The following is a 25,607-nucleotide window of genomic DNA, read 5'->3' as shown; positions in this document are numbered from 1 at the left end:
GATCCAATATTTCATTGGGATGTCTTACAACGTACACTTAAAAAAGAACTACCGATTACACCTCTTGGTATTCGATATTTGCCAACCGATAACGAAGGAGGAGTTCCGTACGATATGTTTATGCTCCTTGGCCTCCACAGTCTGTGGAAAACGAGAATGGCAGTGCGACACTCGGATGTCGATACCCGTCCGTCGAGAATAAACTTCATCGAAAGTGTCGCGTATATTCGGGAAATATATCGTGCCCAGAGTGAGCCTCCCGAGTGGGTGGCTATTCTTGATGAACTGATCAAGCTGAAGCGATTTTAATATATAATGTTAGCCAAAGTGTGGTTGACATGTTTTAGCGTTTGAATGTGTTATTGGTTTGTGCTGCAAACAGGCAATAAAGAAAAAAAAAACTCGTGGCTGAGTGGTAGGGCCTCCGTCTCACACTCCGGAGACCCTGGTTCGATTCCCACCCAGGCCATCTTGCAAGTTGTTTTTTATTCATGAAGTGCCTGCTGGGATTTATCGCTCACGGCCAACGCCGACGACATCGGCTTTTCTGCGACACGAGCTCCTTAACGCTGTCGCATTAATAAACATACAAAGCGCTTGCGTTCCGCCTCCATCAGATGGGGACGCCGTGGAAGGGACTGAACCCGCGACCTCGTGTTCAGCTGCGCAGTTCAACGCCGTAGCCACTTAGCGCGGTGGGTGAATCAAACCATTGCCAATGTAGACAGCCGTTCGGTTGTATGACTGAGTTTGCTATGTCATGTGAAGGGACACATTGCAATGGAAATGCTTAGTGCAGTTATAAAGTCGGGGCTGCTAAGTCATTGTCTCTTTTAAACTTTGATCATGCATTTATGTTACACGCAGATACGCGTTTCTGTTCTTTCTTACGGCAAAAAAAAGAAAAGAAAAGAAAAACATTTATAGGCAGACAGAGGAACATAACAATTAAGAACCTTTCTCTTTCTTTTTAGGAGGTCATTCTAAGAGCGCACACCGAGTAATCAAAAGCAAAAAAAAATAAAAGAAAAAAAATAAAAAGCTTTTCGCAGAGCGTGTCGTAATACCAAGGAAATGAGCAAAAGAGCCACTTTTTTCTCAGTTGCTAAATTCCAACCTAAACGGTCGTAACTCTTCAACAGATCGAAAGAGACAGGAGGAGGAAGGCGTGACTGTAGAGCATCTGTCAAACCAAAGCGCAATCGAGGAGAGCAGTTTTGGGGCGGCTTCTAATTTCCGGTGCTGGTCAAGAAAAACAATACGCTCGCCGGACGTGGATCCGAAGTGTCTCCGTTCCGCCACGACGTGTCTACGCCTGAAAATCACGGCGGACGGAAAGGGGAAGGCGGGCGTGCTTTCGGTAGTCCGAGAGATCGACTGCTCGTCGGAAGCCTGCCACGCGGTGGGACCCACGAAACAAAGGAGCTGTTTTCTTTGCTTCTGTATTTAAGTACGCCCTTCTATCCTTGTCAGACATGAACGCAGCTCGGCAACATAGAAGTCGGATTTCAAGTCGACCCTTATTATCGACTCGTATGTCGAGAGCATAGAAACCCGATGGTCTACCTCCACTCCACACCGCCGCCCCTGGAATCAGCTGGCGCAAGACAGGGGCAATTGGAGATTTCTTGGGATGCCTTTACTCTTGAGTGGACCTAATGATGATGACGTTGATTATGAGAACACGAAAAAGTGATTTGTCGTTTAGGCATCACGGTTAGATGTTGAAGGCAGCATCTCCATCTATACGTGTAGAGAGTAAGCGTCTCTTTATGTTTGTTTTTGCAAGAACCACTGCCTTTTGCGTGAAAACAGAGATTGATGAATGAATGAATGAATGAATGAATGAATGAATGAATGAATGAATGAATGAATGAATGAATGAATGAATGAATAGAATTTATTGACAGGAAAGACAGAGAGGTCGACCTGAGCTAGTGCGCTCTAGTCTGCTACTCTGTACTGGGGAAGAGGGAAGGGGAGTGAAAGTATTGGGATGGATGATGATGATAAGAGAAGTGGTGAGTGCTTATGTACATGAGACAGTTGCCTCGCTAGAGCCGCTCGTCGAGCTTGGTATCCTGCAGGAACTTCAACAATACTTTTGTGGCACGCATTGAAATTGCAGTGTCAGGCCATGGGCCGAGAATAGCTTCCTCCGACAGTAGTTGTCTGCCAACGCTGGCTAGGAAACTGTCTAACGTCCTTCGCTCCAGCATATATGCTGGGCAGTCGCACAGTACGTGTTGCAGTGTTTCGGGCATCTGGCAGTATACACAATCAGATGCAATGAAACCATGCTGTAGGCTGACATGTCAGCGCTGTCTTCTGAATTCCTACGTAAACTCGTGGTACTGAAAACGAAACTTTCAGGTCTTTTACGCGGGCGAATCAGAAAGTCATTGCCCCTATTATTTACTAGTCGCAATAAGGTACATACAGGTAATTACAAATATTAAGCACTATTCTAGGTACCTTACACTTTTTTCCACATAGTCCCCACGCCGGTTCAAACATTTGTCCGATCGCAGCCCTAAAGTTGAGATGCCCTGTCCCACGTTGTCAATCAGTCAGCGACGCACGAGGCCTCCCCAAACGCTCATTGTCGTGCAAGTCTTCAAGGCCTTTTGCGAATGCTCAGCACCACCGCCTCACACTTCTCAAAGCGACACATATTTCCCCATACGTGAGCTGCATTTCGCTGCAAATTTTGATCGGCGTTCGTCCGCAGTTGCTCCACAGAAAACGAATCGTACTTTGTTGCTCGTACGCCGTGAACGTGTGAAGCACAACCGCCATCTTCAAACAACTGTTAGCAGCGCCACGCCGCGGTGCTACGGGCAGTTAAGGCTACGGGCCGGTCCAAGAAGGGTCCGCCGCTGGGAACGGACACGTTGACTTCGCATTTACAGCCGTACTTTCTCTAAAAAAATAGGAGCAAAGACCTTCTGATTCGCCCTCGTACGTTCTTTGAGACGATGCAGTGGTCCAAATCAAATTAGTGTAAATTTTCCCGAAAGCTGACGACAAGAATATACTTAAACCACACTAAAGTACTGCATGCATCCGGCTTTACCAAGGATGAATATGTTATGCATCGCTTTTGAGTTAATTTTCAGAGAAATCGAAGGCAATGGTAATTATAACGTACAAAGTGTCCGTAGAGGTACATAATCAATGTTGGTATATGAGTTGCAGGAAGATCGAGTCAATGTCACAGATGTGACAGTACTGTGGTTTGTATTCCTTCGATACAGCGTTCAGTGATACTGCGCACCCTTCTAGCGAGCGTTGTCGACAAGATGGCCTCCTTTCTGAAAGAAAAAAAAACAGTATGAAATTAAATAAAGGATTTGATGTCGCGTTTGCTCGTGGTGTATACTCCTTTTCACAAGGATATTTATTTATTGAGTTATTTATTAGTTTTTTCACTGGTACTGCTGTCCTTAGGGAGAGACTTTGCGGGAGTGGTGCAAAAATTTTAATACGCAGCAAAAACAGTAATAAGAAGAACGTCCACAATATAATTGTTAGGGGAAACCATTGTTCATCACCTCTCTCGCGAATCGATAACACGACAGATTACGCAAGGATCCGTCGTCTAGGCTATTCCAAATTTAAACTGCGATGAGGGCGGGGGGGGGGGGGATATTTAACGTATAGGAAAGCAGACCTAAATGCAACAATATTAAGTAGCACGATGAATGAAATGGCTGCTTCGATACGGATGCCACCATCCATAATCTCATGTAAGGTACAACTGCGTTCGCGTGCGCCTTTGCAACAACGAGGGAAGCGATAAATTTTGAGCATGTGATGAAGCTGACAATGGCCTGTCATAACGAGTTCCAATGAACTGCATCGCTTCTTTCTGCAGAATATCGAGCTTAGCAATGTTGTATTCACGTTGCGGAGGCTAAACGACCGCGGCATATTTTAGGAGAGACATAATTAAGGATTTCTAAATTGTTACTTTGCTCACTTTTCTTGCGTGTTTGAAGGTTCGTTTTAGAAACCCGTTTAGAAGGTTCGTTTGCACACTGCCTTGGAACATATCAGATTGATGTGTCTGCACTATCTAATATCAGAAATAAACAGGTCACCGAGGTACTTGAATTCATTGAAGTGAGCAAGGCCGTGACCATCACTTTGTATGAATAACTTCAGGGCTTTCTTCATAATAGTAAGTGTATTACATTTCCCACGAGTTACACCACAATCAGGTACTTCACCGTTACCGTCTTGTGTGTTCTAATTGGGTCACAGGGCTGTTACGGCCTTTCTGATTGGCTCAGAACGCCGCCATTGAAGAATTTGGCAACATAGCGTAATTTGACAATGGAGAAAGGAGACTGCTCCGCGCGCACGCTGATGATTTGCTCCAGCCGATACCAAACGAAACAGTGCAATATTTACCACGCATAACATTGCGTCAGCTATTGCGTCACTGCTTCGTATTGTGGGCGATACTGCAGCTTTTACCTGTGTACGCCTGTTATCTCACACCTGTATCATCATAACCTCTGTATTTATTTGTATTCATTGCAGGCAGTTTTCTTCGTTGGTATCTGTATGTGTGCTTGATCTGTGCGTCTGTCCATTTCGGACATGTCGCCACTTCATGCGCCTCTTCGGCTCTCTGAAACTCAGCGTCGTGCATAGTGGTGCCTGTTCTCGGAACCTCGTTAAAGCGTAATTGGCCGGCGCTCGGAAAAAGTATGTACTAAACGGTAGTACTGCTTAATCGAAATAGCATGAGATCGTGCACTTAACTGTCCAAATGCAACTCGGAGATAGTGTGATGAAAAGGGAAAAATACATGCAGTATTTATTCACGTCGCGTGACAGAAGTGTTATTTTCGATTGATGCCGCGGCGGCCTAGTAGCGACGACAGCGGCCTCAAACTTACTGAAGCTGCGAGCCAGCTTTTCAGCCAACCCCTCTTCTCGGCAAACGCTCGCGTTGAAGATTCCTCGTTGGCGTTGCATATTCTCCTTGCACGGGCGCGGTAGCGTTGCTGAAGTCGCGGGGCTCCTTTTTCATTGAGGGGTGCTGTTTTCGTCGCGACAATTGCATTCGTGAGGCTTACGTAACGCGCAGCTTCTGCCACTGTCGTGCCTGAATCGCCCGTGCTGTCACTTCCCGTGTCGTCCTCATCACTGTCGCTAGCCGACAATTCGGCAACAGAGGCAACGATGGCGAAAAGTTGAACCTCGTAGCCGACATCTCTTCGCGGTCACAGCAACGCTGCCGAGCAACTTCTTCGCGTTCCAAATGCCACACACTGTAAATAACAGTAGAAGACATGTCTCGTGCCAGTGCCGACTTCTTCGTGTCACGCTCAATAGCACGAACGATGTCTAACTTTTCTTATTTATTGAGCACCCGCAGTCTTTTTTTTATCCGAGCTTCGGCAATAACGCGAGCTCTTGCTTGCACGACGCCACAGCGCTCTCTGGCACGGCACCGAAATGATGTTGGTGTGGCTTCACGCACAAACGTAAAGAGCGCTTGGGCGCTGATCTCTGAGGCTCATTGTTCTACCGGGCCACCCGATGGAGACGACTTACCACCGTGTTTGCGCGACGAAAAGTGGAAACACTACGTGTTAACCGATACGTACGCAATAAGCTGGTACGGTTTATGCGGATACAAAACACATTGTGTTCAATGGCCGCTCAGTGATGGTTTGACTTTGACTTTTAAAACGAAACTACTGTTTAAGCGGGTACGGCTTAACGAGGTTCTATTGTATATGATATTGATATCGCATATCCCGGAATACATCGGAAGGTCTCGTTTACTCTTATTAGCATGCTTCGTGGTTGACTTTCCGATATTGGAGGTGCTGTATATTGCGAATAATTCTTTGCCTTATTTCAGGCACCTTGCTATAGGTAGCTACAATCCTTCCTGGTATTGTTTCGGGTCACCTCAGTTTAAAAGAAATAATACGTGTCCGCGTTCCATTGGAGGCCTTCGCTGTTATCTCTAAGTTGCGTTGATAGATTTTCTCAAATATGCGATTTATCAAATGTCAAAACCATAACGCTCGATTCGAGGAATGCAGGGGTGAGCAGGGAGCACATACCCTCCCCATTCCCCCCCCCCACACACAGACACCATCCAGCACAAGCCATCAAGATCAACGCCAAGCGAAGTAAAGTCGGTTCCTACACTGTAATGTAACTCATACCCCTCAAAATGAATAAAGCTGTGAAAGGGCCGCACACAACCTTACACCTCAGAGTGTGAATCATAGACCGATTTAGGCCCTTATTTAATTTTAGAGGTGTAGTTATTTTAGGGGTGTAAAGCAATATCAACATTGAAGTCACAAAGCATCCAGAACTAAACGAAAGGAGGAAGGAAACAGAAAAGTAGAAGGCAGGCAGGTTAACCAGAATAACGTGCGGTTGGCTACCCTACACCGGGGGAATGGGAAAGGGGAAAAGAAAGATCACAGGGAGAGAGAGGAGGGAAGAAAAGGAGGAAATTGCGGCAAGTTCACTGACGCGTGTGGTTTTACAGAACTAAACGAAACGCGCTCAAAAGACACACAAACTAAGTGTCAGTGACAATATGTACAGCATCGCTTTCATTCTTGGGGAAGCGCAAGAAAGAAAGGAGCGCGCAACAACTTGGCGGGGAAATGGGGGAGCGAGAAGGGAAAGCGAGCGAAGGGGAGGAGGAGCACGCGATCGCCGCGACATCCGGTGTTTGAGCGCCGCGTCCGCGGCCGGCGCGCCCGATATGAGTTGGGCGTTCAGCATCGGTTCTGGTGAGTCGCCCGGCAGACGCCGAAGCGGTAGCATCGGGCTGCTCTCGGAGACCGTACCTGTCTTCGCCGCCGCCAATCGCGTTGCCCTCCTCCCCGGAGCGTCTTGAAGACAGTAGGCCTGTCGTCCTTGTTCCGACATGGCTATCCTGCGATCGTGCTGTTGCTTCTTCTCCGTGCGCAAGGGAAGCTTCGTGTGCGGAGTCTACACTTTGGTGAGTCCAGAAAAAAAAAGTCGTTCACACGTGCACGCGGCCCGGAGGCGCACCGTCGAGTGTCTGCAGTGCTAATCGTAACTAAGACAGGAGGGTAAAAAAGGTACACGAGCACTGAAAAAAAAAATGACAACCATTCCACTCTGTGAAGATGGAATGACAGCGAAAGCTGACGACAGTCAAAGCTCTCAAACAAAAAGCAAAGTTCTTTCGTTGCCATTCCATCTTCACAGAGTGGAATGGTTGTGTTTTTTTTTTTAAGAAGGGGGGGGGGGAGGTGGCGAGTCTGGCGTCGCTGTTCGTTCAGAGGTGCCCGGGCTCGCGATTGTAGTTTTCGTTCAGCATCGCGCGAACGTTCTTCGTCGGTGGTGCTATCGCGCCGGCGCCGTTTACATTCTCGTTGCTGTTCTCTCCGGCGCTCCTCGTACGCATGTTGTTCTTCGGGTGTACGAACGGTACGTGTCCGCCCGATCGATAACGTAGCTGTTTTAGTGCCGGTACCTCTCCTGCTTATGTACTGCGATAACCTTGACGTCACGCTATTCTTCATGGCAAGTTTTCTAATCTGTTCCGCACACTGACATGTGCGCCGCCGCACTGCACCCTGTTGGGTCTTTTCGAAATCGCTAAGTCCGTTATTGTTGCCGGACGCCGAAAAAGCTACGGAAGGTTAGTCATACAGAGCTTTCGCTGAAAAAGAAGAAAGCCAACATCTGTTAGTTCTTACCCGTTGAAGTACGTAGCTAAGTTACTATGAAGTTGCCCTGCTGATTTCAAAGTGATGGGTTCGATATAAGCCACGGTGGTCGCACTCCGACAGGGGCGGAATTAAAAAAAAAAAAACGCTTGAGTACGGTGCGTTGGGAGCCCGTTAAAAAATCCCACGTGGTCAATATTAATCCCGAGTCCTGCACCGTGGTTTGCCTCATAACCAGGTGGCAGTTCTGGCACGTAAAGCCCTAGGATTTAATTATTGAAGGCATAGCTTCTCGGCACTGCTTATCGAAGGACCACATGCTAAGTCGTCTAGCGTGCTGTTTCGAATATGCAAACTCGCGCTTACCTTTTGTTCAGATGAAACAGACGGAGTTCGGTGTCGTCTGCAGCTCAACGAGAACATGCCTTTGGCACCGTATTTGTATTGTATTCAGTCGTTCTATACATTTAACATTGAGATATGGTGGGGCGTAGTGGTATTACAGTAGTTGCAAGAGGTGTATTTAGGTCAGATATTTAAAAAAAATTTGGCTTTCACTCAGGTATTATAACCTGCACTGCTGCGGGGCGTCGCGCGCATAAAAAATCTCGCAGTTCTGCGATGTATTTTTTTCTGAACTATGACGTGAAAGCTCAGTACAGGGTATACCTTTTTTTTAATTGTAACATTGTAATATAGATTTTAGTGAGTGCGATAGCCTGGATTACTTCCGAGAAAAAGCAATAAAGCAGGTCAGGCTAATTCTTCTCATTCTAGTTGATGTGAGGGAAAGCAATTAGGTGAGGCACTTTAGCTTCAAATAGCGTGAAAATATTTTGAGTGTCGTGTATGCAAAGAGGTTTTTCTATTCTGGTTATTGCTTAATTTTTTCTACTTATCTATTTTCATTCATTCTCTATCTATCTCTTGAGGGCAAAAGTTATTCTTCACATGTGTTGCTAATCGGTAGCTCATGAAATGTAACGTTTTCTGGCACTTATGGGCATAACTTAACATTGTGACCGTAACTTAACGTAGCCGTACTTTAGCATAACACCAGCCAACATATTTTGGTGCATTGACTCGCATCGTCAAGCGTAAATCTCAAGTCATCAGTGTGTTGTATAGGCAGAGTATAAATAAATTGACTTCTTCTATTTCGATTTAACACTTCGGATGAATATGTGCTGTAGGTGCAAGACACCGAACGCTAGGTTTCCAAGCTTCTCATTGTTAAAATTACTGCCGTATACTGGTAAATTCTCACACTCAAAGAGAGTAGAGTTCTTACAGTAAAATACAGCGTTTATATCTATATCTTAACAAAATTCATGAGTGTTCACTTCCTCTAAGTTCAAGATTATTCCATTCAGCGTTTCTTGTTTATAGATAGATAGATAGATAGATAGATAGATAGATAGATAGATAGATAGATAGATAGATAGATAGATAGATAGATAGATAGATAGATAGATAGATAGATAGATAGATAGATAGATAGATAGATAGATAGATAGATAGATAGATAGATAGATAGATAGATAGCCGGGAACTGAATACGGTGACCTCATGATGAACAGAGCGCCTTAGCCACTGCATCACCACGTAGGATGCTACGTATTTCAATATATCGATTTTCTTTATTGGCAACTTGATTTACGCTCTGCGTTTCGCGAGCGCCCGCTTTTCTCGCTATGTAAAGTGTGTAGAATCGTCGTATATATCCTCAGGCGTCACGTCTGGTATTCACGAGCGTTTCTTCGGGTTTCCTACAAAAAGCTGGGAATTCTTTCGGTTGGCTAAATTGAATGATGTCTCACTATCTACAGTATTTTATCAGACACTTTAACTGACCTAGTCTTGCAGAGTGCATACTTTTACGCTAGGATACTAGGTAAATTTAGACTGGAACGTAAAGGCAAAAAGAAAAATCGAAACTGATAATACACTGATAGCTGTTATAGACTGCTGATCACTATGCTGTGTTCGGGATCGTCGTCCCCAATATAGCCATCAATGGCGTCAGTCATATAACAAACGTTCAATGCATGCAAGTTCGCGCTGGTATGTAAGTTTATTTGTACTTTTTACTAAAACCATCCGGTCCTAAGGCACTACAGAGGCGAATGGTTACATTTGACTCAGTATATTACTGTACAATGTTAGCTCGGGCGAAACAAAACAATTTATGGTCGTTTCAAAGAATGAAGGTGGTTTCAGTCGAGCGAAGTTCTGGCATAGAAAATTCATTGCAAGATTTGGTTAGACCTTGCGCATCCCCGACTTTTCCTATGTAGTCAATTCTAGCCGAGACGTATGAAAGTGGAATGATGAGACATTCGCAGAGAGAAGGAATGTGCTAGTAGATTTGGTGAAATAGCCGCAGGTGGAAATATTTTCGATGTGAAGCAAGAGAACAGAGCTGCAGTGAGGTTTTCATGGTGCGAATGCTTGCGTGGCGGCTGCAGTATTGTATACGTATAATGAATCAAACGGACTTAGTTTTCCCAAATTCTAGAGCCCTGATATTGTTGTTGGGGGTATGGCTCGATAACGCTGCGGCATATCTTGAGTTTGCTACGTATAACCGTAGTTTAACGGTACGTGTGCGGATAGAAGTTACGGCACAGAGTACAGAGGAGAACCCTTGTCACCTATCTTTTACACCGGAACCACCTTCCCAATTTGCCAAACATGAGGGAGTTCGCTGTCGTTAATGGATTGCTGAAACATCAGGTGATTTTTACGACCGCTTTATCATACAGATATGGAATGGCCGACAGCCCGACCTGCGACACCTGTAGGTGCGAAGAAACCATTGAGAACCTGTTTTGTACCTGTCTTCGGTACGATCGATGCTTAACGCCTCTTTCTCCGGACAACTTTCAACCGGCTGGACTCGAGACCATATTCTGAATCAAAGATACTCGTACCGTGGCCGCATTCGTCGCCGGCGCAGAAAGCTATTCGTGCGCTGGTGCCGTATAAAGTGCACCCGCCTGAGTGACCTATTGTAGTCCCCATGCGCGTCCTACTGCATGGACGCATGCTCACTCTCTCGCTCTTTTCCCTCTCCCTTTCACTTTCTTTCTGTATAGGGCGGTAAATGTGACACTCGTATTGCTGACCTCCCTGCCGTTCACCTCCCTGCTTTCTCTCTCGCTTTCTCAAACAAGAACAGCAGCTGCGTTGGCCCGAAGCCGAAAGCATTTCCTCGCTTCCCTGACCGGTCTTTGTTTCACAGACAGAAGCTTTGACTCCCAAACCCCCGCGTAACTTAGCGTCCTCCTTGGCTTGGGTTGTTTCGGGTAAACAGACCCTAAGCTCCCCGTTGACTCTGCCTGGAAAGGAAACTCAACCAAGCTTTCTTTTGGGTTGAACTCCAGCCGTCTGCCTAAGGATGCTCGTCTACTCGAAACCAAGGAGCTATAGAAAACGGCGCGAGGCGGTTTCTCAGTGTCTATGCTCTATTTGTTTATTTCTTGAAATAGGGATGACTTAAAATTGCGAGGAACGCGTAAATAGGGCACGGAGAATTTCTAGAGCTCACAAGCGCACTGAGCTCCGCTGAACCGAGTTGCTACAAGAACAGCTTTTTTAATGTGCGAGTATGGAATCTGTGCGCGCTCATATGTCTGTGCGCGCTGCTGTCTGAGGCTGGAGGAAACCTTCGCTGGCGACAGCTGCGACGCCAACTTCCTGCCGGATAAATGCGAATAAATCAAAGTCACTGCCTGCATAAATCTGAATCAGTTATGAAGCTGTAAAGAATTCAAGCATACGAAGGGTCTGGGTTGAAGCAGGGTACGACTTGACAAAAGCTGTCGCGACACGACAGACCCAAGTTTTCTAAGAGCCCGTAGCTTTGGTTTGGTCGCTGAAACGAAGCAACGCTCGACAGTGGTTTTGTCGACAACAAAAAATGGCTCGACAGTGGTATTGCAAACAAACAAACAAACAAGCAAACAAACAAACAAACAAACAAACAAACAAACAAACAAACAAACAAACAAACAAACAGACAGACAGACAGACGGATGGACGGACGGACGGACGGACGGACGGACGGACGGACGGACGGACGGACGGACGGACGGACGGACGGACGGACGGACGGACGGACGGACAGACAGACAGACAGACAGACAGACAGACAGACGGACAGACGGAGAGACGGACAGACAGACAGACAGATGGACAGATGGACAGACGGACAGACGAACAGACAGACAGACGGACGGACGGACGGATGGACAATGGAGAGAAAAAATTATCGAGTCATGGTGTTTAACGTCCAAGGTAACTCGCGGGCTACGAGATATGCAGTAGTGGGAACCATATTATATTTAACCAATTGCAGTTTCTTAACATAACCAAAATGTACTATACAAGCGTGGTTATGGGACGCCCGCACTGGAGTAGAAAAGCAACGTTGGTGTTTTCTTTTAATTTATGCTGAAGAGTTTTCATTTGATCATACTCAAAATAGACAGCTGATGCGTGTTCTATCTTTTAAAATTTTTAATTGCAATCTTAATTGACACGAGCAAATGACTAATTCTTGGAAAGTGAACAAGAAACTCCACATGATGTCCCAGATATACTCCTGTATACCATAGCTTATATCACAGCCTATACTGAAATATCCGATTCAGAGCGTGCAGACACTTCTTCCTTTACACGTCTTTCTTTAGACCGTCGGCTTCATTATATTTTATAGGAAAAAGAGCGAGAGAGAGAGAGAATGAAAGGCAGGAAGGTTATAGCCAGGTTGCATTGGGTTTGCTACCCTGGACTGGTGGAGTGAGGAGCTGGCAGACGAGGAAGAAAGAAACGAAAGGAAAAAGACACGAAGAACAAATGATGCGCGCGCACGCACACAAATTGGCAGAATTTACCGTGAAATCACAGATAGTCTTAGATCAGTGGAGCAAAGGTCTTGGGAAACTCGCCCCACTAACTCGTGAGCCCAGAAATACGCGCGAGTTTTTCCACAGTACCCGAAGGCGATGGACTTGAGCGCCCGGCTTTGGACACGCTACGGCTTGTATAGTGTACGTGATTGACATGATGTCATTTCTTCTCTCTCTCATTCCCTCTTCCCCTCCTCACGTGCAGGGTAGCAAACCAGAAAAAGTCTAATTAACCTCTCTGCCTTTCATTCAGCCCTTCACCATGCATCTCTCTCTCGCTCTCTCTATTCGAATCACAAGTACGACCAAGAACCTCGCCATTTGTGCTGGGTGCCTCTTGTTGTCATGGCAACAGTGCGAGCGTGGGGACATTTGCATCACCCAAAATGTTCTCAAGCACTTACACATGCGTTCGTCAGGCGGCCTGAATTAGCAGCACCGCCAAAACAATAATCGTGCTTAACAACATTTTCTTCAGGAAAAAAAAACCTCCGTAGATTCTCACGCTTAACAGCCGCCATTATTGGCTTTCTCCGTCATCTGCCCATTTCCCCATAGCACGCTTCGGGCGCTCAGAAAAATAACCGCTTTCTTCAAAGCTGTTTAAAAATGTATGAATATGCGGGCGACGCCCTCAGGTTTTGTAAGTTTACTAAATGTAACTGCGAGACGATTCGCATGGAATTCTCCAAACGTGAATAACATGTGCTGCGCCGTGGGAATGGACATGTACTACTTCGCTGGCTTGCAAATATCACGCAATCACGCGATCGTTAATGCGGTTGCAGCGGGATATGTTGCGAGTACTCTCGTGGACTGCGTTGGGAAACTAGTGGGCTGCTTCCAAGTAACACGGCTTTCAGCAGTGCCATTACGACGTCTTCCATTCTGTATGGTGGGAGAAATTTCCACGCAAGATTTTAAGAAGTAATGATAAAAATAAGAAGGTGTGAGCATGTGCACGTTTCATACCATCGCATTAGCTTGTGTTGTATTACCTCTAACATATTATTAAGCGTGGTACCTAATAAACTGATAAAAAAAAAGAGTAAGGCGTGAAGGAAACGTGACAAAAGAATACTAAGGGCCAGACAATGAAATCTTCCTTACCTCAGTAAGGAAGCCTTCATTGCAGTGAGGCTACCTTATGTCACTCTGAAAGGTTCCTTACTGAGGCGCCCTCGGTGAAGGCTTCCTTGGTGCTTCCTTGGTACTTCCTCAGCATAAGAAGCCAAACAATGAAATCTTCCTTACCTCACTAAGGAAGCCTTCATTGGGGTGAGGCTACCTTTTGTCACTCTGAAAGCTTCCTTACTGAGGGGCCCTCGGTGAAGGCTTCCTTCGTGCTTCCTCAGCATAAGGTAGCTCCAAAGCTACCTTCATGCGTCCTTACGCCGCTCCTGGCCCTGAACGAGCGCTTCACCTCACTGCTTAACCACGTGGCATTCGCTTGCGCATGCGCACTGTCGCCCACGTGCGTAGAAGCGCGAGCACGGTACGTCTTGCCAGGCATGTTCGTTTCAGTCACGCGTGCGGCATGCAAGCATTGCTAGGCGTTGCTAGGCGTTGCAAGACGCCGGCGTGCCAGCGTTGCTGGAGCACATCAAGTTTTGCACTGTAATGCGCAACTATTTTTTAACTTTAGTAAACGGAACTAGAAGAAAGCGTCCATGCTTCTCTATATTAGCTATTCACTTTAAAGATTGTGCGACGATACAACATTTTTAATAGAATAATGGTGTTCGCGGAAAGATTTGAAGAGATAATCTCGAACCAAGGCACGCGGCAACGGCTCCTTAGGTGAGGACGGGTGAAGGGAGCTTTCAGAGTACGCTTGCTTCCTCCATCGGTCCTTCGCTGTAAGGAGGCCTCACGTAAGGTTAGGAAGCGCTCGAAGGAAAGGAACTAGGGGTGTGCAAATATTCGGAATTTCGAATACGAATCGAATATTTTCCATATTCGAAGCGCATTCGATTCGAGAAATGCATGTTCGGAAATTCACGAATATCCGAGGACGGCCGAATAACGGTGGAAACGGCGAATATCCGGATAGACTGCGAATAATTGAGCAATTAACCAATTGTATGCTTGCTCCGCATTCTCCTAAGAACATGTTTATTAACTGAGAACTTCGCATGATCCGCTCATTATCTGTATGCTCTGTTTCAGTCTATCTGCTTCAGGCATTTGAGACATGATCAGTTTCGGTTTCTTTTTCACCAAGCTTTATAATTCCAGTTATTTTTCGAATGCCCCATTGCCTTGAAGGTTGCAAAGGCAACTCAGGGTTTGCTAACATTGATTCAAAATGTATCAAGGCTCTTTGTGCGGAGTGGAAATTTGATGAAGTGGCCAGCCTAGGCATGTTTCTTGATCCGCGCTTTATGGCCACAGTTCATCAGGCATCTGGTCAGATGATCTGGCTGAAAAATCTTGTGACAAGGGAGCTCCAGGAAGCCGTCGTGGAACACCGTGGGGACACCACCGTGCCAGCGTCGACTTCGTGTCCACTGGTGGCATCGAGTGTATGGAATGCTTTTGACGATCTAGTGATGAACAAAGAGAAGACACATTTGGCATCTGCCCCTGAGAGGGAAGTAACAGACTACGCGCAAAAGCCTCTTCTGGAAAGGGGCATGAATCCTTGTGAGTGGTGGCAGTCCATTGGCCGCTTCAGGTATCCGCTTTTAAGTGCACTCGCCCGGAAGTACTTGGCGATCCCTGCCACTTCAGTTCCTAGTGAAAGAGTCCTTTCTACCGGTAGAAATGTGACAGTGCATAGAGAGCGTTTACTTTCTGGCCATATTGAGCAGTTAATTTTCCTTCACGTGACGACAATCTGTAACAAGCGTTTTACCTGACTGAATGCATTACCTGAGTCCATTATCTATAATTGAGTACCTCTTTAATTCGAAGCAACCTTGTAAAATGCAATGTTATTTTTAAAAGGGTAATAAAGCTATTGTTACCTCTCTTGCAATTTTTTAATACTACACATGTATTCGATATTCGATTCGATATTCGAAGAGAGTTCTTCGCCTTATTCGTGTTCGATTCGTAATCGAAAATTTCAATATTCGCACACCCCTAAAAGGAACGTTTTATTGTTTGGGCCAAGCTACCTTCATGCGTCCTTACGCCGCTCCTGGCCCTGAACCAGCGCTTCGCCTCACTGCTTAACCACGTGACGTTTGCTTGCGCGTGCGTGCTGTCGCCCACCTTCGGAGAAGCGCGAGCACGGTACGTTTTGCCAGGCACGTTCGTTTCAGTCAAGCGTGCGGCATGGAAGCGTTGCTAGGCGTTGCACGACGCCGGCGTGCCAGCGTTGCTGGAGCACATCAAGTTTCGCACTGTAATGCACTGCTTCTTTAGATTTAGTAAACAAAACTAAAAAATAGCGTCCACGCTTCTCTATATTAGCTCATCAACTTAGAGATTGTGCGACGATACAACCTTTTTTATTGAATAGTGGTGTTCTGGTGTTGGCCTAAAGCTTTTAAGAGATAATCTCGAACCCAGGCATGGCGGCAACCGCTCCTTACGTGAGGACGGGTGAAGGGAGCTTTCAGAGTATGCTTGCTTCCTCCATCGGTCCTTCGCTGTAAGGAGGCCTCACGTAAGGTTAGGAAGCGCTCGAAGGAAAGGAACGTTTCATTGTTTGGGCCTATGGCTCACTTTAAACGGGTAAATTGTAGTCCTGCAGCAGCAAATCAATGAGCTGTGCCCAGAACAAATGTTTCTCCCGCCCTGAAGCGAAGTAAAATTACAAGACGTGTGGTGAAACACCCCATCCTGGATTCTTAAGCCAAGTTACTTACTTGTCGTATTTTAACGCTGCGAAATCCCATGTGTGTACCCCCGACGCACATAGTTGATCCCATAAAAAAATATCCACATAAAGGGGAGAAATATTAAAAAAATGAAAGCAAGAGAAACATCACATAGTACATTAAAGTTGAACCTGGCGACTTTCTTAGTGTTTCTTGCTTACGAATTGCTCACAGTAGTAGCAAATGGTTGTCAGCCGCACTCTAATTGTCTAACATTGGCAGTGACGCGTTGTTTCGTGGCCGCGTTCTTATTTACTGTTCATTCAGGTTCTGAAAAAGTGCTTTAATGCTGGAATGCTTTCACATGACGACGTGTTACCATCCTTTAGTCATATAACGATTTATCGTTACTGGAGAAAATTTCCAATTACATATAAATATCAATCAATCAATCAATCAATCAATCAATCAATCAATCAATCAATCAATCAATCAATCAATCAATCAATCAATCAATCAATCAATCAATCAATCAATCAGACACCTGAACGATGGGCACCTGAAGAAAATGAGAAAGAGGGAACAAAAGGAGAGCGGGGAAAGACGGGGAGAAGCGAGGCAACAGAAGTCGCAAACAAAGCCAATTTACGAGACGTACTATCACGCTCAGCTTGGGCTACAACGCGGGACCACTTCGCCACGCACTTTCACATTGCAGCTCGTGCTAAAGTGCGATAGTACAGTTTGCGTGTCTATCGCACGATTTACAAGATGTACATACACAATGTGGTATCTCGTATATACGACATAGTCGCAAGACATACATTGTACTAACATGTCAGAGATCGCCATATTTCACGCGCTTTGTAAGAGGACTCTATACGCCGTCATTGATCCGAGAGCCTGCCGACATGTGAATCTATCAGGGATGCAGATATGACTGCAATGTAAGAAGACTGGCGGCAGCGTCGCCGTTCTTGCTCGATAAAATAGTTGCCGGCTGATCTTCAGATGTAAATATTGCGGTAAGCGCTAATATAAGTTTTCTCATTTGTCGTTCATAGAACAGGTAATGAGAGCCCGAGAAATGAGAAAGTTACGTTGCTAGTCAAGCCTCACCTATCACTTGTCCTGAATGTTACTTCAGCATTCAATTTTAAACCTTGCTTATTCCTCCTCACTCACCCCCCCCCCCCCCTGTCCCCTATCTTTTCTAAGAGATCGACAGAGGAATAAAGAGAGAACAACAAATGCAGTGACGTCGATTCTATCTGTATTCAATTGATTTATTAAACATTTGGGTTTTTCATTCCTTGTCGGATTGTAGAAGATGAACAGGCGAAAAGTGTGGTATCCTTGTTTCATTCCAGCCCCCTCCTTTGCGCTTTGACACTGACAATGTCGAGGGTGTGTTTTAGTTTCGTAGGCTGCATGGAGCGTAATCACAAAACTAGTGCGGCTTCTCCAGTATGCGTAGAAGAAGGTCAGATGTAGAAGGTCAGGCAGCCCGATGCTGTTCGTGACTGAGCTCAATAAATGTTGAGAAAGCCTAGTCAGGTTTGGACTTTCGTGCAAACCACACAGACTCAAATTCTCACCCGTTGCGCAAGGAGTTCTTCTCCGAGTCAGCGATGGGTTTTGTTTAGGTGCCGGGCACGTCGTAGTTACTGCCCAAGGGACGAAACGCGGAAGAGCTTTTCAGTAAGCGGGAACAAATGCCTGATGATTGTCTCGCACACTTGAAACCATTTTCCAACGAGTGAGAATTCACGTCCACCTAATTTGGAAAAGGTTTACTGCGAAATCACGCCTCCGAAGCGGCGTTAACTAAATGGCGGAAGAATGCAGCAAAACACTCGTCAATATTTTACCCTGATAACATTTTCTTGTTCTGACGAAAGTCTCCTTGCTAGAACAGCCGTGGGCACTACCTAACGGCCCCGCTTCATTGTGGGTAGCTAGGAGAGAGAGAGAGAGAGAGAAAGGCAAAGGAAAGACAGGGAGGTTAACCAGAGATTATCTCCGGTTGGCTACCCTGTACTGGGGGAGGGGAAAGGGGAAGCGATAGGTGAGAGGGAGAAGGATTAAAAAAAAAGAAGAAACTACACACACACGCACGTACACACAAACTGTTTCTGTGGGCACTGTCACGCAGCCCGCAAAGGCGTTCCTACTGTGATGCAGTGCACCGTATAATCCTGAGTCACACAGTGAAGTCACAATCTACCAGAAAGTCCAGTGTCTTTTAAATACCGCAGCAGTGCCTTCATAGCCGATCGCGCTGATGTTCGCGTAGGCCAGTGTCCAAGGATCTTGTTTTCTGACAGTGGGCGCTTGTCCAGTTTGTCTAGGGTGGCTGAGAGGACTGCTCTTTGCGGGTTGAAACGAGAGCACTCACAAAGAAGGTGCGCGATTGTTTCATTGCACCCGCAGAAGTCACAAAGTGGGTTGTCGGACATTCCGATAAGAAAGGAGTACGCATTTGAAAATGCTACTCCAAGCCATAGACGCTAGGAGACATTTGCATAAGGTAGCTAGCTAGCTAGGAGACATTTGCATAAGAAAAGGCCATTGTTACGCATTATCTGATTGAAAGTAAGCATGAAATTACAGAGTCCTACAGTTTAGCATATCGTGGACCTTTTTAATATGTCGAATAGAAGCATTGATTCGACAGCGTGGGATTTAAAGGTAGGGAAACAAAAAGTATAAAAGAAAGAGAGTGCCAGAAATCTTTTATAAGATTTCAAACTGACATTAAAGGGGAAAAAGGGGGGGGGGGAGGAGGGGAGTTTAGACTGCATAAAGCAGCAGTAAGATCAGCATGATCTCACCCCTCTCCTGCCAGTTAGTGTGTTTGAAAAAATAACGTTTTATAACGTAATAGTACAGCTCAAGTTTTGCTTACCTAATATAAACTGTCCTAACGAACCAAAAAAGTGGCCGCAGAACTGCAGAAAACGAATCATTATGAGAGAATTGAAACATGCTCATTTTTCTTCCAACTTGCTCTTTACACTAGTACGCTTTCGGCAACCTACGGGCCTGCAAGACAGGCTGTGAATGGGACGCGTGACGCTTCAATTTTGCGCGCCAGTTTACGTTTCGGTACTCGTCTCATTCTTATCTCTCTAAATCCTTCTTATCCCATGGCGGGTAGCAAGCAGGACATTTTTGGCTAACCTCACTGCCATTTATTCGATTTTTTCTCTTCACTAGCTTGCAGTATTATTAATCATGGCGAATTTGCGAGCGCAGGCAAAAAATGACACAAGAACGTAATAAAAGAAAGTTCTGCAATGAAATTACGGAACGCACCCAAAAGAAGAAATAATGGCATCATAATTACCGATGGGCGCCATTAGCACACGATCCACCCTAATAAACATAAATGATCTTTTTTTTCTCTCTGACGCAAAAAAAATTAATTACAAGCTTGCAAATCTACGTTCACTGTGAGGCGTGCTTACCCAAAGTAAAAGCAAGTTTACAAAAAGTGACACCATCACACATTAAACGACCCCGTTGCGAAATTCCAGTGAATTTCTTAATTTGTATGGTTTATTACCGCTTCTCGGAATAGTAATGTGAAGATATTAAAGCAAAGGTCACCTCTACAGCGTTGGATACAAGTCCGCTGCCACAGGAAGGAGAAATTAAGGCAGCCGATGTGGCAACTTCGAAATGACTAAATAGGGTGCGGTTTTTCACCTCACTATTCTTTATGCCCGCAGGCTATGTCATCAAAGAAATTTAAAAGATAAAAACTGCTATAATACGGTTGCATAATAAAGAGGGTTGTGAAACCTACAGACATCTTAAAAAAGAAAGGATGCCATTCCCCTTTAGGTGGATGACCAGCGAATCTGTGTATGAGGGCCCCTTAATGGCGAACTGTCCATTGCCCGGCGTGGAGCATATGGAGCCCGCAAAAAAAAGAACAAAGAAAAAAAAAACATTTAAATGGAAACAATAAAAAAACGAAACGTGGAGAAAAGGGTCAAACTTCATTTTTTCCGAACACGTTGCGCGTGGGGACGCAACTGTGCGCCTTTCATCAGCGGAGGTGCTGCGGCCTGCGTGCGAACGGCGAAATCACGCACCTTATCTCGGGAGCGATTTCGCCCTTCTGCTCACGTTCTGCACTACGTGCGATGAACCAGAAGCGATTTAGGAAGGGGAACAACGGCGGCAGCGAAACTACGTTACAATGCGCTTACTATACGAAGCCTTGTTTCGAGGGCGTCCCTTGGCTGCTTGTTTAGGGAGAGCGTCACTTGAAAGAGTCTCCATTTGTTACGCTGACGGCATTCGACACAATGAGATGAAAAATTGGGTCCCCGAAAAATCAACGAGAGGGGACTAAAGCAGCAGGAGGACACAATTCGACGGTAGCATTAGCAGAACGGGAAAGCTATGCTCTGGATGGCACAGTTGCACAGAATACCTCTAGAAGTAAAATGTATAAAATAACTCGGTTTGTTTAGCGGAGGAGGATTTTTCGAGGGCTTGATAGAAAGCTAACCTAACCTAACCTAACCTAAGTTAACTTAATCATAACACTATTCTCTGTTGAAGAGACTGATGATCCAAGATTGAGATTCAGAATCAGATTCAAGGTCAGTAAGGACTTCGGCGGATACTCCGAAATATATTTCTGAAAATTATTCTCGACACTTTTATTTCTTTCCACACGCTTTCCAAAACACACACACACACACACACACACACACACACACACACACACACACACACACACACACACACACACACACACACACACACACACACACACACACACACACACACACACACGCACACGCACACGCACACGCACACACACACACACACACGACATCGTTTTTGTTCGTATTTCGCGGACTGTCCATCGGGCGTAATTGATTAAAAAAAACTTTTATGTAGAACACATGGAGCAACAGAAAGCTGGATTAGGAATTTTTCGGAATTATCTACAATTTTCTTATTGACACATTGGCTCTGTATATAATATCTAACTACTAGTAACTGATTATGTAATTAGGCGAAATACAAAAAAAGTCTGATCTGCTCCAATCGACGGTAAACAACATTACATTGGTTCTGTTCAGCTACGTGGCACTTAACATATTTTTTAAAATTCTGGCACAAGTTATGTGGGACAGCTGGTACATAACACGCAACTTCCAAGCTTTCTGTTGCTATCACGTCACACTTGTGTGCAGAATTTCTACCGACAATTTGACACTTGTGTACCAGACTGGCGGCAGTTGCTGTGCGCATCGCATTATAGCGAAGAAGTAGCGAAAAAATTGGCCTGGTTTTACTTTTAGGGCATAAGTTGCCACAAGTTACCTCTTTAAAGAAGCCACTGGGCAATGTAAACGTATCGCAGCGTCGTTTATTAGGAGCCAGCACAGCAGGTCATCTCAGTTTATCTCCTTTTCTCACTCTCTGTTTTTTTTGACAGTCGATTTCTATTTTTTTTTTCGTTTTGCGTGTCGTCTGCGCCACAAGTAGGTCGGTATAAGCAAGCACCTTCCTGTTTTCAGCCTGTTCCGCTCGATTTGCAGGAAAATGTCGGGCCACCGGTTATTATACTTGCGGGTTCCAATTGACGACTGTAAATGTCGACATGAGTTTGCACTCTGACAAGTTTTAAGGGCACCGCTGAGGGGTCCACGCGAAGAAAAATAAAGGCCGGCTGAAGACAGACGACTTTTTTTTCAGATAGAGCGTCTCTCTATCTGCAGAGAAAGACGGAAACGGCGCTCAAGCAGCGAGATGACGAGAAAGGCGTCTTCCCCACTCGATAGAGCCACTTGGGCCGCCGCATTGGCTTCGATCAGATAACGACGCGCCCGCTCTCCGCAAACTTTGGGGAAGCACAAAGAGGCCCCTTCCGGGTTTTCGCGAGAAAAGCTGACCGACTCTGCTCGAATCGCAGCCCTGCCGTGGTCGTAATAGCATCGCCGTCCCAATTTTGACGTATAACAAGTGAACCAGGCTCCGGACAACGCTGCCAAAGTTGGAGAAAGCGGCAAATATGATTTGGTTCTTCCGGGTATGCTATCACACAGCTCATGCGTCACTCAGCACATTGCAACGTTTATTTGTAGAGGGTATGCTGCGACGTCTACTCGATGTCTTTCTGATAAATAGAAAGACGAGAAGTTAGTGTTCACTCTGCTCGTTACTGTAGTCCCCAGAATGGAAATAGTGTTAACTTTGTAGCTAGGCTGGTGATGCCGCATGAATAAAGAGCAGTTTTAAGGGTATCGTTGCGAGACACTTGCAAGCCATGTAAAACTTAAGGCACCTCTTACAGTATGATACTAAGCGTAAAGGTGCAAATAAAGTTTTCTACTAACTACCTATAATAATCTTTCCCCTCTGCAGTGTAGCAACTTCGCTGCCATCACATCTTCAATTATTTGCCTATTAGCCTAATGTAATAACAGTACGGTAGCATCATGCAGCTGTGATAACAGAACTCCAAATGATAGCATATCACCAAGGAGCCAAGAATCTGTTTTTGCTTTCCTAATAAAGCTGAAGTCTGATGTTATTTGGTTATATCGTTTTGTGATTAATGTTCATATTGTGCTTGATTTGGCCAGTCGCAAAGTACGAAGTATGCTGCAATGTCACGTTGCCGCGACAGCAGACACGACGTAACGTTGCCGAAACTGTGTTGCTCTAAAGTTTGATGCGTTTGCAGAATGATGTAGAATAATCAAAGCGATTGTCGACTTTTCCTCACAGCGTCAATCCACAATGCCGAAAAGACACTTGATCGTATCAGGCACTTGATTATATACTGAGGCCATTTTGGTCATTTATGTTGGAGCACACTTCTGTGTACTTAGTTAAACACGTTTAGTATCTTCCGCAGCCATGAGAGTGCAATGTGTTGTAGCAGTGTTCATATAACAACTCTTTGCGCAGTGACCTGTTGTTTCCCCGAAGGCCCTTTTTCTTTTGTTTTTTAAGTCAGCCAGTGTTTCGTAAACGCACGAAATGAGAACAGGTTTCCAGTCTTCAAATATAGAAAAATGAAAGCGTTCCAGCGTTGCGTTATCGGCTAGAGCTTTGTGTAGGTGCAATTTCTAATATAAATGAAATTATGAATTCAGGAGCTTACGAAACATGACTGGCTTCAGTATGTTTATTTAATTTTGCTTGGATGTCTTACGCACGGGCTACGTTATCAGTGGAGTTCGTCATGCGAAAGGTCAATGCCTTAGGTCTGACAAACTTGTTGTTCATATTCAAAGACGCGAGAAGGTATTTCGCGCAGGCTTATATGAATTGATTAGATTAGATTAAGCGTTCGTTCAAGTTATGTAAGCAGAGGCGCAGGTGTTTCTGAAATGCGCACGTTGCCTGCAAAGCGAAGAGCGCATCAGTAATTTGATTGAAGTTGTTCGAACCTTTACAATAGCGGAGTAAGCGGTATACGCTAGCAATATAAAAGTAAAACAAAAGCTAAGAGGAAATATATTACAATGCTAAAAAAAGGAGGGAACCACTTTCTTTCACGTACAACACGTTCGATGACCCGTCACCGATGCATCGCATTTTATTGTACTGTTGATATCGGCATAAAATAACAAAGTGGATTTCATCCCTTAACAATGAAATCGCTATGCAGAAAAATAGATGGATTGAGAGGGAGACGGCAACAAACTTTAAGAACTTGACCCAGCCTCCGTACCTCATAGCGCATGCATTAACCCTACACCTAAAGACAATTTCACGCAGATTCAACTAAGCTTAAGTACACCGCTGTGAAATAGTGGAGAAAACAAAGTAATATTTTCGCTACATGTTGTTTAAGGTTTCCAAAGCCTAGAAACCTCAATTCAACATATCGATCTACTAGACTGCATCAGTGTTTCGAAAACAGTTTGAAGTGTTACAACGTCCGTGAGAGTGAGCAACGTATACACTGATGTATACACGTATACACTGAAGCTAGTCGGCAATGATGGCTTCGTGACGTTCTTTATTCATTCTTCAGGTAGTAAAAAAATGTAACGATAACTATACAGAGCAAGAAGGCTGGTCTTGTTTCATATTGCAGATTTACAAGTGGGCTAGGCACAAGAGAGAAGTTTTCGCGTTATAGTATCATTGAATTCATGCTCCTGCGAAGCGTGCACCTCTGCAATAAAACTAATACTGCCAAAAAGCCAGCAGTGCAACTGCAGGGGGCAACTGTTTGCTAGAAACGACTGTGTAACCGTCGCAGCCTTCCTTGTTGCTTTTGTAAAGTCTCAAAAACAGGAACGCTACCTCCCGGAATCATTTCAGTACCCACGAGCATCTGTACCCTTCTATTTCATCACGTAACGCACTCAGTTTAGCCTCTGTTTCTGACGCCCCACCAGGACTGGACAAGAAGTAGCGATAGCCACGCGTTGAACAAGAGGGTTGACGCTATAGACAGTGGGCCGCTGTCCTTGTAGTGTCTGCAGCCTGTCCATGCATCGCGGTCGCTTCGAATGGGAAAGAGATAGAGCAAGGCGATTCTGAATGGGTGCTTCAAATCCAAATGGATGGAGCTCTGCGTCACGTTTATCGCACCCGTGTTCGCGTGGCGGAAAGCACCTGTCGTAGCGAATGTTCGAGAGCGAAGCGCGTTCATAAAGCGCTATCTCCACGACGTCGGAAAGGCCGCCGACTCCGGACGAAAGCGGTCGGCAATCCCAACTCCTGCGACGAGATCCGTGCAGCCTTGCCAAAGGGGAAACTCCGGTTGGAAGCCGAACTAAGGGCGCACGAACGAAATGATTGTGAAGGCTAGAGAGAGCGAAGGCAAAGAGAGGAAAGGCAGGGAGGTCAAACAGACGAGCGTCCGGTTAGCTACCGTACACGAGAAGTAAGGGAAAGGAGTAATAGGTAGAATTACTAGGTATCCCAATTAACCTCCACTGTTTCTATACCTGGCAATCACGAATTCGCGTGACGTGTGAGGAACTGCACATTGTGAATACAACCGTCGATTAGCCGATGCCTGCTGTGTAGCTTTCACAGTGGTGCACGGATGTAGGCTGGTGGAGCTCGGAAGCGCTCTTAGCAGCCAGACAAGCGCGCCGCCGGAGTTGGCCATCAGCAGCGCGGGTCGCGAGGTTGTTTGTGTGCGTCGTCCCGAAAGAGCGGGGAGAAAAAAAAAAGAAAAAAAAGCAAGGGTCATATTCGGTGGCGATGGGACGCTCGCCTCGCGCGTTGCC

At 45.5% G+C, this 25,607-nt stretch overlaps 1 protein-coding gene across 1 annotated transcript in view; it reads left to right on the top strand.

Moving 5' to 3' along the window:
• The first annotated feature begins 6,773 nt into the window (after positions 1 to 6,773).
• Positions 6,774 to 25,607, top strand: part of LOC135914212 (uncharacterized) — a 58,921-nt gene continuing 40,087 nt past the window's right edge. Inside the window, exon 1 of the mRNA XM_065446963.1 lies at positions 6,774 to 6,994. Coding sequence (XP_065303035.1) covers positions 6,920 to 6,994 — 75 coding nt within the window. The 5' untranslated portion in view covers positions 6,774 to 6,919. The remainder of the gene's footprint in view (positions 6,995 to 25,607) is intronic.

The sequence above is a fragment of the Dermacentor albipictus genome, chromosome 3, assembly GCF_038994185.2.
Source record: "Dermacentor albipictus isolate Rhodes 1998 colony chromosome 3, USDA_Dalb.pri_finalv2, whole genome shotgun sequence".
NCBI classification, from domain to species: Eukaryota; Metazoa; Arthropoda; class Arachnida; order Ixodida; family Ixodidae; genus Dermacentor; species Dermacentor albipictus.
Note: the sequence above shows the minus strand (reverse complement) of the source record. Positions and strands in the feature narration are given on the sequence as shown.